The sequence below is a fragment of the Xenia sp. Carnegie-2017 genome, unplaced genomic scaffold (genome assembly GCF_021976095.1).
Source record: "Xenia sp. Carnegie-2017 unplaced genomic scaffold, XeniaSp_v1 HiC_scaffold_20, whole genome shotgun sequence".
NCBI lineage: Eukaryota > Metazoa > Cnidaria > Anthozoa > Malacalcyonacea > Xeniidae > Xenia > Xenia sp. Carnegie-2017.
Window position 1 is genome coordinate 14,978,406 of NW_025813483.1, and position 20,193 is coordinate 14,998,598.

At 34.0% G+C, this 20,193-nt stretch overlaps 2 protein-coding genes across 2 annotated transcripts; both read right to left on the reverse strand.

The window, feature by feature from the left end:
• Positions 1 to 3: 3 nt before the first annotated feature.
• LOC124442740 (ATP-dependent RNA helicase TDRD9-like) lies at positions 4 to 17,615 on the reverse strand. The gene is made up of 33 exons (XM_046993226.1): positions 17,174 to 17,615; positions 16,495 to 17,029; positions 16,132 to 16,374; positions 15,833 to 15,998; positions 15,684 to 15,741; positions 13,835 to 13,937; positions 13,253 to 13,310; positions 13,047 to 13,151; positions 12,629 to 12,726; positions 11,883 to 12,014; positions 11,038 to 11,203; positions 10,882 to 10,945; positions 10,541 to 10,604; positions 9,879 to 9,920; positions 9,754 to 9,807; positions 9,584 to 9,660; positions 9,130 to 9,169; positions 8,925 to 9,032; positions 8,444 to 8,544; positions 7,922 to 7,996; positions 7,674 to 7,848; positions 7,154 to 7,198; positions 5,969 to 6,076; positions 5,641 to 5,838; positions 5,111 to 5,218; positions 4,440 to 4,574; positions 4,038 to 4,199; positions 3,813 to 3,883; positions 3,351 to 3,479; positions 2,668 to 2,884; positions 2,229 to 2,344; positions 1,227 to 1,469; positions 4 to 650 (listed from the first exon to the last, which is right to left on the reverse strand). Exons 1-33 carry the CDS (start codon positions 17,365 to 17,367, stop codon positions 500 to 502), a joined length of 4,341 nt encoding a protein of 1,446 aa, XP_046849182.1. The 5' UTR covers positions 17,368 to 17,615; the 3' UTR covers positions 4 to 499.
• Positions 17,616 to 17,980: 365 nt separating this feature from the next.
• Positions 17,981 to 20,139, reverse strand: LOC124441220. The gene is made up of 6 exons (XM_046991655.1): positions 19,786 to 20,139; positions 19,565 to 19,724; positions 19,240 to 19,371; positions 19,118 to 19,171; positions 18,582 to 18,648; positions 17,981 to 18,466 (listed from the first exon to the last, which is right to left on the reverse strand). The coding sequence occupies exons 1-6, from the start codon at positions 19,947 to 19,949 to the stop codon at positions 18,360 to 18,362; spliced, it is 684 nt and encodes a 227-aa protein (XP_046847611.1). The 5' UTR covers positions 19,950 to 20,139; the 3' UTR covers positions 17,981 to 18,359.
• Between the last annotated feature and the right edge of the window lie 54 nt (positions 20,140 to 20,193).

Consider the following 20,193-nt stretch of genomic DNA (forward strand, 5'->3'; position numbering starts at 1 on the left):
ACGTTAAACGGGGAACATCTTCATTTTTAAAGAAAAAGTGGGCAGGTCTATTCACCTCTGCTTCCGACGCCCTGTTTCCTGACCCAAGGTACATAAAATCTTCACATAATTTAGTTACAAAGCATGAGATACCAAAACACGTCGTTCATTTTACACCCAACTATTCACCTACACTTCAAATAACGTACATGACATTTAAGACACGAGACAAGCCGTTTCTTATCCGTCCTTACGTCGACAAGCCAGGTCATGTTCACGCATATGTCCTGGATCGCGTGTCGTTTTAGCTCGTGTTTCTTAAATGAATGGACTTCTATTACAGAATCCTATAATAGGATAGTTCAAATACAACAAAGATTTCTAACACAGATGCCTTCATTATGAGAGCCATCCTATTCTTGTTCCTGGTTCGAAATAATGAGTTTTGTGTGACCAGTAAAACTCCATGACCTTTAAAAAACCCACCCCTACCTTCCACTAAAAAGTGCTCTTTAGCTACCTAATGGTTATAAACATATCTGTCATCAAACAAATAGTTTTCCTCCATCCTGTGAGATCTGGTTTCGAGGTGCATGCGCAAATCACGTGGATGCCGACAGTGGACATTACACAAGTCACATACAACTGGTTCGGCAAATGGTTGAGTCGAGCTGCAAGTTGAAAAAAAATAGATATACTGAAACAAGTTCGAACGTGATCATCATGAGCAGCTACTTGTCAAATCATTTGTTTGTTTAATGTCAATGTAAAGCCTTAAAGCGGCAGTGACATAATTTTTTGTTGTCTTAATTCTTGACTTTCTTTTCAACATTAAAGTTTGTATCTTTAAAACTTATATATTATAATAAATCATTAGAGATTGGTCATTTCTTGATATTTTCTGATCTACGTATCATAAAATAGTGTTTATTTTCGCTGCTACTTTACTATTTCATTCAAAATGTTTGATTGTTGTGGAATTGATCAAAAACATGATATAGAGCACTTTTTTTCAACAACAAAGTAAAAAATATATAATCAGTAGGGAAAGCTTCAATGCTAAAGAGCTAAGTAACTAAATATGAAAATATCACTGTTGAAAAGAAAGTGCATTTCAGTTATATGAATTCTAACATTCTAACATTCATAGTCACTTACACTTTTACAATAAATAAACAAATTGAGCGAGGTTTTAAACATTACGCATACAAAACATGGTACCAAGCGATTCTACTACCATCACTTACCCTCCAGCAAGAGGTCTTAGATTTTCCACATTTTGCCTACGCTGTTGTATGTAATCCGGGATCTCTTCATCAAAAGACTCAGTGATGTCCAAAGGATAATGAAACGGATATAGCAAAGTAGCATCATCATCCAATTCACCAGGATTGTAAGGCGATAAGAGATCTTGAGGATCGACACGATTCCATTGATACATTTTGATGTAAGGAGATATTTGACGATCATCGCGAGGAGTGAGAAGCAATCTGAAAAAATACACACGACATTTTGTGGTTAGCCTGAAGACAGTCTACACGTACGAATCGCGTACTCTTTTTTTTGCTCTGTTTGAATTGTATGTTTAAAAGTAGACTGAAACAGTTATTACAACTTGGGATTCCGAATAATGTCGCGATTCCAAAAAACGGATCGTGCGAACACATATAAAGTGAGCCTCCGACATCGGATCTGTATGTCTGAAAAAATCGGATGGAAACAGAGCTTGCTCTATTTTCATCTGACAACATCAAAGGAATGTCTGCTCCCACGACAATAATTATCTAAACGAATATGAATATCAACAAAATCATTGGAAACCTGAACAAGCAATCAAATCATGTAAACGGGCCTTTAAAGAAATTTTTCAGCATGGGTAGTCAACTCCACCAAATGTCCGAGTTCATAGTCATGGCAAGACCAACGGATCTACTGGTACCAACTTTGGAATAAATAACTCACTTAGTCATATATTCTTAGATAAATCGTGTACGCATGCGTTGTCGTATAGCGTGGCAGGAGCCAAAATCTCCAACCGAAACATAACATGCGACGCTATCGCAATTCGGTCCAACTGTCTCGGGGTATATGAAATTACGGCACATTAGATTCACAAAATTTTTTCCTAAATCTGTGAACATCTTGACGTGTGAAAACTTTGATTGCCTTTTAAAAGCAGATAAAACGATTTTGATAACACCCTCCCTTATAATCAGACAAACCACAAACTAAAATCCTTCTAAACTTACTCCAAAAGCGTAGCTCTCGTTTTCCTTTGAATTTTTTGTATAGCATTTTTCCCCCATTGAGAGATCTGTTCTTTCGAAGCGACTGCCAGGTTAATGGCGGAACGGCAAGCATTGATCTATAAAGATGAGTTTGATGCAAAGGATTTGAGTATTGGGGATAGAGTTGTTGAATATAGGAGTATTGAAGTAGGGGGGTTGGGAATAGAGTTGTTCATTAAGTGTTGAAGTAGGAGAGTTGGGAATAAAGGTGTTGAGTAAGTATTGAAGTAGGAGAGTTGGGAATAAAGGTGTTGAGTAAGTATTGAAGTAGGAGAGTTGGGAATAAATGTGTTGAGTAAGTGTTGAAGTAGGGGAGTTGGGAATAAAGGTGTTGAGTTAGAATAGAGTTTGTTGAAGTTGAGTCATTATTGGTCGAAGAAAATTACACATAAAACCTTACTTTGACAACATCGTCTTGCTTGAAAGCAAAATCGAACTGCAGCTCTATGTCGTGATCCGGAAGCAATGCCTCTCCAGTCGATGGATCAAATCCGAGACCAACTATGGCTCCAGTATAACGATCTTTTTTTTCGTTTGTCCTGAACTCAGCACATGGAGTAAACACCAGTGAAATAAGAGCAGACAAGCCATGAATATTTGGCATTAATGTTGTATCTCTAAAAATACACAATGGTGATTGAAAAACTACCTTTAATGAACTACCTATGATTTTGTCTGACAAATTCAAACAAATTATTTGCTTGTATCAACGAATGAAGGTTAATTATCATTTGTCTTTTGTTATGATTTCATCGTGAGATTGACTTCCCTGTGATTTTGATTTTTTATTTACTGAAAGTGGGGGTGGTGGTGGCAAATAGTACGCGAGGGTTTATTTTATTTTAGATACATGAGAAGTGGGGATTATTGGAATTGGAGGGGAGGAGGCTAAAATGTAAAGGCAGTACTTGAGCATTTCTTCAACAAGCAAATGTTATCATTGGTTACTTATGACAAACTACATATCATTTCCACTTTATTTGATACTATTTGATTTGCACTGTAGCGTCAATACGCCAGACTTTCTTTAAAACAAAACAAAAGTTTCGATTCAGCATTATTATACAACTGCCGCCAAGTTACCTTCCAAGCATTACGGTGCCTGAAGTGTTTATTCCAATGTTGGCAGCAACAAGAAAACGTTCGTGCTTATCTTGAGGCTCCTCGTTCAACACAATACTATTTACAGAATCTCTCTCAATCCTTGCCGCCCTAAAACAGCATAAACGCACTGATATAAAATATAAATTGGAGATTGCTGATTGATGGAAGGAGACTGTTGATGGTTACAGAAGTATTTTGATTGATTATTGCAGGGACTATTGATGGATTATTGAAGACTATTGATTGATTATTGAAGACGGTTGATTGATTATTGAAGACGGTTGATTGATTATTGAAGACTATTGATGGATAATTGAAGACTGTTGATGGATTAAATGAGATTGCTCCTGGAATATAGGAGATTAATGTTGGGTAAAAGGAGATTGATCATTGATTATAGGGGATTGATAATGCATGATACAATAGATATCAAACCTTTACCTTAATCTTCCAATGCAGGTCATGCTGTAAAAGCTCATCTCGTATGGACTGAACGGTCCACTGAGGTTTACCTGCGTATAAAAAAGAACATTGATATGATATTAAGTGAATTGAACAAATTTTAATTGAACAAGAGTTGAACAATTAAAGATGAACAACACTGTTACCAAGTTTCAGCGAGAGATACAAGATCCTAAGTTGTGCTAACGATTGCCACAAAGCTACCTTAGTAATCTTTCCATCGTCTGGTTTGTAATTTCCAGTTAAATGAGCTTCAGTAGAACTAGTATCTGATTCAACCCAGCCAGTTGGATCATAACCCTCGTTCGCTCCAGTTCCCACATTATTTAAAAGCTTCACTCGAGCGACAGCTTCCTCGTGGGTACGCTGAAATGAAGAAAAAAGCTCGGAGTTTATCCGAAACTCGTTTACATGTTCTGGAAAATACGGTAGGATATACGACGATACAGCATTTAATAAAAATCAGCACAAAAAGTTTCAGGTTTTATGATCTGTTGGGCAGTCGTTTCAAAGCAATTGAATATATGAATGCCCCCCTCCTTTCTATCAATATAAAACTGTTGCTCTCTTTATGCTTTATGAAAAAAACTGCTGACCAGTACTTACAACGGAGTCATGTGATTCTTCAGTAAAATTTGCAAAACCTTCGCCAATCAACACTTGATGAATGTGAACATCATCTTCCGAGGACACAGTGTCAATGAGATCAACACGAAATACGCCATGGAGTCGAGAAAAGACCTAAACACCAAGAATATGGAAGACAGGTATTGTTTTCAAAATAATTATTTCAAAAATCATGCTGTCGTGAACAGAAAAGACCTTATCCATGTTTTAAATTACTTAATAGGTAGCAAGCAGGAAGCGATTAATTGGCCTTTAATTTAACGATAAAAACGGTCTTTTTAATGACAAATAACAATTATACATATGTTACAATATCAATTTATACCTTTGCTACCAACTTCTTGTCCCATTTGACAAATGACAATTACAAATATGTTAGAATATCAATTTATACCTTTGCTACCAACTTCTTGTCCCATATGACAAATGACAATTACACATATGTTAGAATATCAATTTATACCTTTGCTACCAACTTCTTGTCCCATATGACAAATGACAATTACACATATGTTAGAATATCAATTTATACCTTTGCTACCAACTTCTTGTCCCATATGACAAATGACAATTACACATATGTTAGAATATCAATTTATACCTTTGCTACCAACTTCTTGTCCCATGTATGTTAGAATATCAATTTATACCTTTGCTACCAACTTCTTGTCCCAAGTAAGTTCGATAAATCTCTGATTAGCCTCTTCATCCCAAGCACCAAACGATGGACGAACGCAAATCAAACGACATTCAAATGCCTAAAGAGCATTGAAATATCGCAGATAATAAGCAACTTGAGATATCGTTTCCAAACAATAATGTACCCGAGATATTTTTCATATACAGAGACATCCTTCTAGAATATCTTTTGCACATTAAAGTCTTTCTGAAAAATTTTCCTACAAAATACAGTCAGTATACCTAACCTATCCTTTACACAATACAACCAAAAGAAAAAGATATCCTCTACAGAAGTACATCGGAAATGAGACATATCTTTCACAAATCACAATCTACCTAACCTATCTTTAACTTAACAAAAAATTTATTTATAACATCCTACAACATCTTCTGAGATACTAAAGTTAACATGACTCGTTCTTCGCATACTACAGTATACCACCAATGATATTTTACAACTTTAAAACAAAACCTTTATATTATTCCAATTAATACAAACCAGAAAAGGCAACCTCGTGTGCTCCTCACGAATCTTCCTCAGATGTTGGGTAGATACATTTGCTGTGTTGCCGTAATCGACGTAGAATACTTTAGCAATGGAACGGTTGAAAGACACAACCTTCGCTCTGTAATAGCGTCCATCTTCGTCATATAAAGCCAAGCATAATGTTCCCATGGGACAAGGTAATGATAGAAACTGCAATTAAATAACTTCAACAGTTACGTTCAATCACTTACAAAACTACGAGAGATGACAGGAAAAGGGAAGAAAAAAATTATACAAAAATAAAATAGGAAAATGGATAAAAAATGAGAGCAATACTGACCTCGTGTTGAGTACCAGTATAATTGTTGATATCCTCCATGAGTTGAGAAAGTTTTGCTGCGTACTTCCCATCTCCTGGCTGAGCCCAAAAATGTCCAGCATCAATGACCTATAAATAAATACAACAATCGTTATCGATGGATAGCTCATGCATAAATACAATAATCGTCATCGATGGATAGCTCATGCATAAATACAATAATCGTCATCGATGGATAGCTCATGCATAAATACAATAATCGTCATCGATGGATAGCTCATGCATAAATACAATAATCGTCATCGATGGATAGCTCATGCATAAATACAATAATCGTCATCGATGGATAGCTCATGCATAAATACAATAATCGTCATCGATGGATAGCTCATGCATAAATACAATAATCGTCATCGATGGATAGCTCATGCATAAATACAATAATCGTCATCGATGGATAACTCATGCATAAATACAATAATCGTTATCGATGGATAGCTCATGCATAAATACAATAATCGTCATCGATGGATAGCTCATGCATAAATATAATAATCGTCATCGATGGATAGCTCATGCATAAATACAACAATCGTCATCGATGGATAGCTCATGCATAAATACAATAATCGTCATCGATGGATAGCTCATGCATAAATATAATAATCGTCATCGATGGATAGCTCATGCATAAATACAACAATCGTCATCGATGGATAGCTCATGCATAAATACAATAATCGTCATCGATGGATAGCTCATGCATAAATATAATAATCGTCATCGATGGATAGCTCATGCATAAATACAATAATCGTCATCGATGGATAGCTCATGCATAAATACAATAATCGTCATCGATGGATAGCTCATGCATAAATATAATAATCGTCATCGATGGATAGCTCATGCATAAATACAATAATCGTCATCGATGGATAGCTCATGCATAAATACAATAATCGTCATCGATGGATAGCTCATGCATAAATATAATAATCGTCATCGATGGATAGCTCATGCATAAATACAATAATCGTCATCGATGGATAGCTCATGCATAAATATAATAATCGTCATCGATGGATAGCTCATGCATAAATACAATAATCGTCATCGATGGATAGCTCATGCATAAATACAATAATCGTCATCGATGGATAGCACATGCAGAAGGAAAACGAAAATTCGGGTACAATTTGTTACCTCCGATATGTAAATATCCATGAAACCAACTTCGGGCAACTCCAGCTACATAAAAATGAAGCAAGGAATTTTTTGAAATATAGATAAGATTCAGAAAGGGAAGACTATCAACATAAGTAAGTTATCCATATTCTGTAAAGTAAAAAACACAATTTAGGAGTTTACAGGTAACTACTTCATGTAAATGCTGCAGGAATGTAAATACATCATAACTAAGATGTACAAACGCTAGTTTTTAATGGCTATTGACAAAAACAAATGCAAAGGAAGTTTAGCAGTAAGTTTTTGCCAGGTAATTAAAATGTGTTCCCTTGAAATGAAATACTTTGATTATTCTTACAGAGAACTTAAATTACACATATAACCAATGGCCATTTCACATACTAGTGGTATTTAGAGCATTTAATGAAACCTTTCAAATATTATGTGAAAGTCGCAATGTCTGGACGCGTGCGGAACTGTATTCTGAGGTTGAGCAAAGTTTATGAAATAAATCATGAATAATAATTTATTCTCTTACCTTCTGAAGTTCGTTTTTCTTCTTGGTAGTTTTACCAGAATCCTTGACCGACGCCATTATCCTATCAGTGCGTAATGCTCTTGAATTATGGATCTCCATTTTTGCAGCGGACTTCGCCACAATTCGTTTTTGATCTTCCGTGGCGACCCATAGAGTAAGATGCATTTGAAGATGTCTTGGAGAAAAACCGTCAAATATGAGACAGTAAGTTACTAATGACAAACAGCCACAACGAATGTAGTATTTACCTCATCTTAAGAGCAAGATATACAGCTGGTAACACGGTATCTTGGACATCCTGTCTTTCAAATTCAACGTACGCTCTACATTGATCAAGATATTATAAAAATTTCTCGATAAACACATTAACAAAAACGTGTCAATAAGATGAATGCATAAGACAGCATGAAGTGGTGAAAACATCAGTGCATTTATATCAAAATAATTTCCGCAGCAAGATTGAAATATGTGCATAATGTAAAGATTTACTTATATGTAAGTTATTATACAAATATCATCGCTTAGTTCACTGTGGAAAGTTAGACTGTTTTCTCATAACTTCATGTAATTTTTAGGTGGCTAAATAAGATAATTTATAAAAATATTTTGTGCACAGAAATCAGCTTTGATTGACGTGATACTATTTAGAAATCGTGGACGAAACATGTATTTATACAGAGAAATCACCTTTAAACAGAAAAACTTTGTATGCTGTTTCATACCATGTAAAATATTTTCACAGGAAAGGCTCTTTTATAACAAAATTTCACCTTCTACTCTCTGTATACACGTTCTTTGCTCTCCCACATTTTTCTAGCAACTTTGCAATTGCCGAGCTGTAGTAATGTCCGTGGATAGGCAAACTCTTTAACTATATGTGAGATTATTCATTTTTCAAAAAGTAACACATATTATATTTAATTCTAATTAAAAAGTGGCAAGGCAGCAATACAGTTTGCTGTTTTAACTAAAAGATCTTCTTAAACAAGAATGGAATACTTTCTTTTTAACAAAGTTTAACTATTGAACTTTTATGATACGAAATAAATGATCATAAATTATCTAAATTACATTTCAAAAAAAGTTCAATAGCTCAAGAAATAAGCACGTCGTTGTTCAAAAGAAAGTCCATAACAGTTTTAGGAGATCTTTTATGTAAGAAAATATAAGGTTTAGTGTCATAAACACACTTTAAGAAACATATAAACATATAAACATATAAACATATAAACATAAAAACAAACAGCCAACCATAATTGTCGTGAATGGATCATGACCAGACATCGTTTTTCTGGAGTCACGTTCGTCAATTTCACCAGAAAGAAAATAATTTGGATAGAAACTGCCACAAATGACAACCTTAACACAATGGTCGTTGAAAAAAATAATTAATAACAATGGAATTTGAAAGCTATAGGGAAACATGAAGCTTTTACAATCAGAAGGATATAGTAACCTTCAAAATGAGTTCATCATGAGAGGTAGAATCTTGCCGTCTAAAATGCAAAGAAGCATTCATAATACAAATACATAAACTCCCCTCCACTGGATACCTTAAAAATACTAGACAAAAGATTCTAACAAAAACCCTGACAGGGGGGGGAGGAGTTGCCTCTTATATAATCATAATACAGAATACGAATAGACAGATTATATTTATTGATTTTTGTACAAACGCTTCACGTCATAGATTTTCCATTCAGTTAAAGCAGAAAGTAGAAGCAAATAACCACTGGATATATTCAAAATGATGGACAGATCATTATAAAAAATTTCCATAGGAAACTGCTTCGCTTCTTGTACAGTCGTATGAATAACGTAAAGCATTCACAAAATAGAAAGGGTGTTTTGTACGTTGGTATTTTGTGAAAATAATCTTCAACTTTATTTCAAATGAAAACAAAACATACCTGTGATGTACGTCACGACTTGTCTCAATGTTGACCTTTGCTAGGCGTTCTGTCAATTCATTGACAACTTTTTCAACCTGTAGAAATATTGTACGGAGTGCCCGATCAAAATACCCAAGAAAAAGAAACACAAGAAAAAGATGAACAAATTTCTCTGACGTTCATCAAACCTCTAGGATCTTTTTATGTTCAATTAAATTCTCCTTACACCATTTTCTTTCACCCTGTTGTTAGCATGAAGAAAAATGAAGGAAAGCAAGACAAAGCGGTTGTAGATAATCCTCGCTTGTCTTACCGTTCTCCCAAAAGCACCTGTCTGTTTGTGTCTTTTCCACGTCTAAACACAAAATGATGAAATTGCTGTATAAAATGGAACTAAGCTAAGACAGTGTAAGTATAGCTAAGGTGGTCTAAGTATAACTAAGTATGGCTTAGGTGACCTACGTAGGGCTAAGTATGGTTAAGATTGCGTAGGTATTACGTGTGTTCTCTTATAACAAAATACTGATACACTTCAGGAAAGGTCAGATAAAGTAACTAATGGATTAAGAGAATGTTTTAATCATAGATAATCAAAGTACACAGTAGTTAAAATTCCAGGAAATGTCTGAAATTTTGGTACGTGGCAGTTACGTAGCCAGCCCGCTTATACAGTCCTGCTTTCCATATAAAATTTCTCTGTTCACTCACTGCAAAAACAAAAGGGTTTCTAATAAATTAAATAATGGTAATGTTCAGAAATTTATGAAGCAAGAGTATAACATGCAGGCTGACTTAGCCATTGTTACTAGGTGAAAATTGTTTCAACTATACGTTTTTTAATCAAGTTCTTTGGTGATGAAACGGGAGTTCGTTCATTGTTTTTTACAGTAAATGAACATAGCAACATTTGCAAAACGGGAAAAACACGGATGGCTCATTGACAACAAATGAAATCAATAAAAACATTTGTCATACTTTGTAGGCATTGAGAGCAGCGAGACAGTCACTTTTGGTTCTGTTAGACCAAAACATTTTCTTTCTGTAAAAGAAATGTAATGAAGCACTCATTGAAAAATTCGTTGTCATTAATTTTTTTGAAATACTACCCTTCAACAAATAATATTACCTTGAACAAAGTATGTCATTAAAATTACGTCATTTTATGAGCGCACCGTTAGTTGACAAAAAAACATGGATGCATTTATCACAGTCAGTATACATGAGAAATTTTGGTTACAAATGTCAGCGGATGAGCGCAGGCTCGTAATTCTCAGCGGGAGGGAGGTACTACGTTCATTAATTTTTTGAAATGTTACCTGTATGAGTGAAACTCCTGGTTTATTTTCTGAACAAAAAATGTCTTCTGACTTAGACATGCCCCTAAGATAGATTTGTTGTTGGAATTTTTGACAATAATCTTTATATTCACAAAATGATGTGATATGCACAAAAATGTAGCAACGCTCACGAACCAATAACGATGGCCTCCTCCAAGACACCGAACACGTGACCAAGAACGAGTAATTTTCCAACACGAACATCACATGGCATTTTACCTAGTACCCAGCCCATAAATGTTAACTCTCCGTCGTATTTATTGATTACACCACTGCGCATTTTAATGGTTAACGCACCGAGCTAATAAGGTAAACAAAACAACACAATGATGAATTTCCATTTATCCTCAAGACTTCATAAACCTAAAGTCTACATTAAAATATTGTGTAAGCTGTGTTTCTTTCCTTTTTGTTATTGAATTACGTACGTTCATACAATTGATATGTGTAGTACGTAGATTGATATGTGTAGTACGTAGATTGATATGTGTAGTACGTAGATTGATATGTGTAGTACGTAGATTGATATGTGTAGTACGTAGATTGATATGTGTAGTACGTAGATTGATATGTGTAGTACGTAGATTGATATGTGTAGTACGCAGATCGCGCATCCCCAAATAAATTTGAAACAGCAAAAAAAATAGGTTGCCATGTTCAACTCTCCTACTTTGTCAAATTATCAAATGTACATTAATTGTCGTGGAAAAGTGTGTAGATGTGTTCGTCACAATGCTTTAAAAGAGCTGTTACGCGTCAGAGAGCAATAGTTGGAAAAAAATTGCGCTCTGTTTAACATGCGCTTGTTTCTGACTGTGCTGGTTTGAATATTGTCTCTCAAGATCAATGGCTCGTGCTGAGGACTAGTGTAAGCTTCTTCTTTTCATGCAATTTACACTACCCGTCTACTGTTGCAAATATCCCTTCTTTCTAACAAATCTTGAGTAGGACTGTTCAACGTCTCGATAACGTACACTGACCTCTTTAAGTATCAGAATTGTTTTCTCGATATCTCGAACATCGGGTGGTTGCAAAGCCAGTGAAAGAATGGATTTCGGAGATCCAAGATCTAGTAGTTTTACTCTCAACACAACTTGTTCCAAAGGAGCACGCTGAAATGAAGGAGAATGATGAATTAAAATACCATAATTAATGGAAAGTGTATCAATCAATAGTTGCCAAGCCTTAGAAGGGTTCAAAATAACATGATGGATTAATCTAGATGTCGCAAATTTTAGACTTATTGCTATAAAATAGTCCAGCAAAAAACTATACAAATATTTCACTTCATTAGGATAAATTCAATAGTTTTTTATTGTGGTAAGTGCACAACAAATATGTAGCAAGTTAAATTTAGCAGAATGTCATAGCAACTAACTACCGACGTGTTAACAACGAGTTACCATTACCTACATATATTTATGATTTACGTTTACTTTAGTGTCTATGTGTCTACTTTATGTAAGTTATTCCAAAACAAAGTTCTCTCATAACAAATTCAGCTGAATATCAGTTCAACACGACAGCCACAACTTAGCTAACAACAAGTTACCTTTACCCAAGCTACCTAATGTTAATTATGGTTGCATTGATAAAAAATGCACTGGAAATCAAACATTCTACATAAATTAGCCTTAAAGCTCAATATAAGCCTTCGAGGGTTTAGAAATACGTAAAAACAATGCAAAATGTTAAGTGTCACATCCAATGTTAAACAGTAACTAACCTTAAATTCTGGAACGGAGTACGGCTCCATACATCGCTCATAAAATTCTTTCGTCACCATTCTGAAGCATTTCCCTGGCGAAACACGACCAGCACGTCCTAAAAAAAAAATTGATTTAGATCCCATCAATATTATATCTGTAAACACAGTTCCTCCTTATACCATCAAAACGTGTCAAAAAAGATTCGTAATTTCAAAATGTGGCCAGTGTTTATCGCGCAACACTATTAAAGTACGCCAAAGTTGACCATTAGATATGAAATTTCTATAAGCTGCGCATGCGCGCCGTTACAGTGAGAGTGGATTGAAGAACACAATACAACGTTAGGAGAAAAAACGATCGTCCCCTTGAACATGGAGGGGACGGGAGGGAGAGTCGGAAAACGGATAAGAAATAGCTTGCAAGTAATTCTTTCACCTTTTCGTTGCGTGGCAGAAGCTTTCGATGCCCATTGCATTCGTAAACTCTGGTAATTCGTATCGGCATCACACACGAGACATTTGACAAGGCAAAAATCAATCACTACAAAAGAAAAATCGATTTTTAAACTTCACGATAAACACAGCAACAGACGATAGCAAACAATTACAGCAAATTGTGTAGATTTTCTGGCAATGAATTACCATATTTGATGTCAGGAACTGTAATCGAGCTTTCAGCTATGTTCGTGGATAAAATAACCTATAAAAAGGAACGTTTGCTGGAAAAAAATCTGTGTTTTAACCGAGAGAAACAAAAAAATTTTTTTGAAAATATTTAAAGCGCAAAAATTTCTATGAAAAACCCCAAAATTTCACAAGCACGAAAATGCCAACTTAACTCTGTATATAACGTTCTACTAAATACGTGCTGTACATAACGTTCTACTAAATACGTGCTGTACATAACGTTCTACTAAATACGTGCTGTATATAACGTTCTACTAAATACGTGCTGTACATAACGTTCTACTAAATACGTGCTACTAAAACCACCGACATGGTACGAATTTTATCTGTTTCAATTCAACTTTAACACAGATTTAGGCCCAGAAGCAAGATTGACCGGATTTAAATCCAATTTAGCAGTATTTCTTTCACTGGTACTCTCCATCTCACTTGATTAACGATGGCGTCCTTTCTCTCCAAAATATTGCCTCTTCTCTCACTCTTCATTAGCTAACAATCCTATATTCCTACCAAATACAACGTCGAATGTTTGCTAACCTTTCTAGCCTTAGGATCTCCGTTTTTAGGCATTGATGGATCACGAAATATCCGCTTTTGCTCTTCATTCGTGATTTGGGAGTGGAGAGGCAATATCCACAAACTTGAAAACAGAAATTAAGTCACTCAGCAAACAGAAAATTAAAATGTCTCTAAACACCATAATAAAAAAATCAGTAAAGTGTCCAGAGAATTTCAAAGGCAGACAAAAGGCAACAGACATTTCATGTTATACAACGTGATAGAGTATTTATGAATTGACTATATTCAACACTCAACTATTTATGAATTGACTATATTCAACAATCAACTATTTATGAATTGACTATATTCAACACTCAACTATTTATGAATTGACTATATTCAACACTCAACTATTTATGAATTGACTATATTCAACAATCAACTATTTATGAATTGACTATATTCAACACTCAACTATTTATAAATTGACTATATTCAACACTCAACTATTTATAAATTGACTATATTCAACACTCAACTATTTATGAATTGACTATATTCAACACTCAACTATTTATGAATTGACTATATTCAACACTCAACTATTTATGAATTGACTATATTCAACACTCAACTATTTATGAATTGACTATATTCAACACTCAACTATTTATGAATTGACTATATTCAACACTCAACTATTTATAAATTGACTATATTCAACACTCAACTATTTATGAATTGACTATATTCAACACTCAACTATTTATAAATTGACTATATTCAACACTCAACTATTTATGAATTGACTATATTCAACACTCAACTATTTATGAATTGACTATATTCAACACTCAACTATTTATGAATTGACTATATTCAACACTCAACTATTTATGAATTGACTATATTCAACACTCAACTATTTATAAATTGACTATATTCAACACTCAACTATTTATGAATTGACTATATTCAACACTCAACTATTTATGAATTGACTATATTCAACACTCAACTATTTATAAATTGACTATATTCAACACTCAACTATTTATAAATTGACTATATTCAACACTCAACTATTTATGAATTGACTATATTCAACACTCAACTATTTATAAATTGACTATATTCAACACTCAACTATTTATAAATTGACTATATTCAACACTCAACTATTTATGAATTGACTATATTCAACACTCAACTATTTATGAATTGACTATATTCAACACTCAACTATTTATAAATTGACTATATTCAACACTCAACTATTTATAAATTGACTATATTCAACACTCAACTATTTATGAATTGACTATATTCAACACTCAACTATTTATGAATTGACTATATTCAACACTCAACTATTTATAAATTGACTATATTCAACACTCAACTATTTATAAATTGACTATATTCAACACTCAACTATTTATGAATTGACTATATTCAACACTAAACTATTTATAAATTGACTATATTCAACACTCAACTATTTATGAATTGACTATATTCAACAACACTCAATTATTTATGAATTGACTATATTCAACACTCAACTATTTATGAATTGACTATATTCAACACTCAACTATTTATGAATTGACTATATTCAACACTCAACTATTTATGAATTGACTATACTGCAAATAAGCAAAAAGCTTTAGAGTATAGACTGACTCGCTATAAACACTTTACATTGACTTTATAAAAGACTAAAACAATTCTGCTGACTTCAGACTATTTTTACAATTCCAGAAAAGACTACTAATAGCTACATGTTACACAATTTGAAACAAAAAACACATAAAAATTTGCGAAGAAACAATGGTCAAATGCACAATGTGTTACATCATACATCATAAATGCATGAACTTACTATCTTCCATGGCAAACATCAGATAATATTCTTTGCATATTTTTAATGTATTCCACACCTAAGAAAAAAGTTAAAAGAGTTGAAAAGCACTGACAATATAAATGACAGTAGTATAGTCACCCTTACCAAAGTAAGGATGCTGACTTTACCTGGCAAAAATACTAAAACACTTCCTCTTTCCGCAGCAAAGTCCTCATTACTGACACCTGGCTTGTTGATTTCCCATGCATCAAGCAAATAAATGAGACATGACGCAGTATGATACTGGCTTTCCTCGATAGTTGGTTCCCCAATGTCTAAAATTGGCATACCATCCTGAAACATATATGAAAATATCAATATCCTTCTAAAACATAAGGAAGGGGTACATTGAAATGTGTATGAAGTTCATATGCAATCTTCCATCATCTTATTCATCCACAATTGCAAGCTATACCCAAACACTCACCTTTCTAACAATATTAGAAATTTCCTCAAGGTAGTATTCATGAATAGGAAAAGACTTTCCTTCAACAGAGACGACTGGAGCACCATGCAACTTTCCATTAATTGGTAAGGAGAAGTAACGTGAAAAGATCTCACTATCAAGAGTAGCAGACATTAGAACCACTTTAACATGCTTTGAGTTTGTGCGCAACAACTTTCTAACAACAAGAAGTGCAAAGTCCATGTCTTGATCACGTTCGTGAACCTATAGAGGAATTGACAGTGCACAAACAAAGATAAACAAAGTTATACATTCAAATCACATGCTTTGCATGATGAACAAAAATATTCAAATTTTGAACACAATATATTTCAATAGTTATACCTCATCCAATATAACATGGGTATATTCATTAAGAGATTTTGCAGCAATCAACTTTTGTAACAGCACTCCCGTTGTGACATATGATATCCTTGTATCATCACTAGACATCCTATCTCTTCCTACTTGATAACCCACAATACCCCCAACATCCCATGATCGTTCTTGACAGACACGTTTCGCAATGCTTATAGCAGCAATTCGACGTGGTTGAGTCACCACAATGTTACAATAACGCTTTTGTTTCATATAATGGTCCAAAATGTATTGTGGTACTTGTGTTGTCTTTCCTGAGCCAGTAGCACCTTGAACAACTGTAACAGAATGGACATCAATTGTACTAAGGACTTCATTAGAATACTTAGTTATAGGCAAGTCTGCAGAATACTCATGATCAAATGAATAATTTTCAAGCATGTGCTCATCTTCATCAACTTTCAATGGAAGAGGATTGGGAAGATTTAGATCAATGTTCTCCAGGCCACCATTCAGCTCCGGGAAGTCCTTCTCGGTTGGTAAATTTGGTTCAAGACCTTTGCTAAAAAATACATAAAAATTCTGTCATTCGATCAAATAACTTAAAGGGGAGATAATTTGCAACTAAAAACATGAGCGTTACTCTGATCTTGACTTTAATATTGTTGTTTTGACATGAAATATTAACGTCATCAGCTGAACTTACTTATTTGGATCTTCAATTTTTGTTAATTTGAAGTTGATAAAACTTTCTCGACTAACATGACTAAAATCTCGAGGCTGTGTTGCCTTGACCTTGGGACATGACTCAATGACTGGTTTTGGTGCAGACAAATCGAAAAAATCGCGAACCAGTGACGAGCTTGAATCCTGTAACTTGTTTGATTCTGCACGCCACATGGCGAAATCGTGTCATTAGGAATATTTTAAACCAGTTTTACCAGCAATTCCTACCGTTTATTTAATGCAAATTCGCAAAATGACAAATCTAGACAAAGTTCAAATCACTGAAGTCAAACCACTGTTCTTTCTTCGCGAAACATTTATCTTTCTAACACCTAAAATCCCGTGAAATCCCGCGAAATCGCTAAGAGTCTTCGTTGTTCGCCCATGATTCAATGCGTTACTTCCATTTGCGTTCAAGAGTTGAGTACGAGAATTTTTTCATGTTTCAGTGTCTGAATAGAGGCGTGGAATTTGCACCTTAAAAGTTTTCCTTGAAAAAAACAATGTGTTTGCATGTTTTTGCAACGTGTTTGCATGTTTCGGAGACAATGTTCATTCGTATAAAAATGTCTACATTTATGTCTATCTTTATATGTTTACCTTTGTGTGTCTACCTTTATGTCTACCTTTATGTCTACTTTTGTATCTACCGTCATTACATGGGAGAGATGTTAAATGAAATTGGTCAATTTTCCCGCTATAAGCCCGCTCATAGTTTTTTTTCTTAACTTCATTCGGAAAAGTTTATTAATCAGTTTGTAATTTCAATTATGTGATAAACCAACAATTTCTCCTGAAAAAGAAAAGAAAAGTTTGTTTTATTTATCAAGCAAATAAGTACAGACGAAAAACAATAGTTCCTTGTTTCTTATATGATATATATCGTATTAGAAATTTATTGCAACGAGAATTATTGCTTACAAATGATGCTTTACGATACATAGATTACCATAATGAGCAAAAAAAAATATGTTTGCTCTAGTTTTAAAATATCAATGGTTACAGCCAGCTGGAAACGTATTTGTCAGTATTTTCCTATGAATGGGTTAGGTTTGACTAAAATTAAAACTAAAATTTTACAATGATAAACTTGTTCATTTCATTCAGTAACGATTTGCTATTTGAATGGGACCAAATCAAATTGCCTACATGAAGTGTATAAAAGTTTATTTATCATGTAGTTTTATCTTCCCAAGATCTTCCGCAAGATTTTTCATATAATCTTCGGCTTCAAGCGTTAACTTGTGCTTGCTTCCAATCTGTGATCTGTAAGCTATATTTTATAAGAACAAAAAGCAATAGAAATATATTATTCTCCTGCTTTGCTCTTTTACAAAACATCTCATATCATTGATAATAAAATATATCTTAAAGCTGTAATAGCTTACCCTGCGTCGTTTCCCTTATGATTTTGTACGATTCATTTTTAATAGTCCATAATATAGCATCTGGAATCTAGTAAAATTGAAAGATACATCATTCTAGGACGAGTCAACTTCTTTAAAAGTGTATGGTACTGGTACATTTTGAAATTTTTTAAAACTTCGATGAAAGAATGGTCTTTGTTAATTTCACAAACATTTTGTTGATAAAACCAAAAGAACACTTTTTAGAAAATGTTATAGTTCAATCGTGGTCTGTACTCACGATCTCTGTTAAAAAGCATGGAATTCTGAAATATCATAGAGAACTATAGTCACATTCAAAATACAAATTTTATATACCGTTCGTGTTAAAATGATCTTGATTAGAAAGCATAGAATTCTCGCCGAGAACCATGCATTGAAGATTTATAATAGCAATTCTAGTTAATGCTTTTATAACTATATCATCAGGATAGAAAATTCCCGTGCCAACTAGGGGGAATCGTGAAAATTGATGTAAAAAAAAAAAACATATCCAAAAGAAAAATGCACAAACTTGCCTCAATCTTCATGTTGTCATTCTCGTTTTTCAACAATAATTGATGTTCATCATCCTAAAATTGTACAAAAAGATTCTGTCATTCTGTTTAAAAAACAAACGAAACCTTATATATAAACTCACTAGTAATCTGAAGCTTAAATTTGCTTTTTCTGTAGCTCGTCGTCGTTTCCATTTGGAAATAGTTGTAGCAATTGTTAAAACATTTGAAAATGATGACGACAATAAATCATGACGATTTGTAGCAACGTTCAGCTATTTGAATAAAACAAAGGCAAGTTAACTATTGAAGTTTAAGAAACAAGAAAAAATAACTGTAATGAAAACTAAAACATGAGCATAAAAAGAACAAACTTGTACGTTATAAGGAAAGACAAAACGTAATAATTCATACAGTTTTAGAATGAACATAATTTAAGACAAACGACATGAGATTTAATATCGATACCTTCTCGTTCTCGTCCTCCTTCTTATTTACACTATCGTTTTCAGGTTTTGACGGCACATCTGAAATATCATCAGCCATTGTATCTGTCATATTTGAACTGATCATAGCAACATTAGAGCCGTTTTTCAAGTCGTTAGAAACTTCATCATTGGACGTTGATCTGTGTAATAGGGACAAAGTTACCACACCGCATGAACGACATCATAAAGTTACTTTCCTACTTTTTCACCACGATCCAATCTTCGTCCAGTTCTTCTTTGTCTTGTGCGATTCCATCGTTATAGCTCTGCCCTTCACGACAGGATTCCCTGGTCATACTTTCAACTCGTCTGACACGATCGCCATCCGATTTAGGCCGATTTATAGACAAAGACGATTGAGACATATCAACCCTATTTCCTTTGTACGTGAAAAAAGATTTGCTGCAATTGACATTAAAGTGTGAAATTAATTGAGATCTTGTTGCTATGGTAACAAATATGACGCGATAGAAACGCTTATGACGACAAAATTTTGGAGGGAAGAAGGAGCATCTACGTAAAATGAGTCGAATCTTGGGCGGTGTTTATCCAATAAGTTTAACAGGACAAACACGAAAACGTTCTTTTTCGCTTAAAATAGTGAAACTG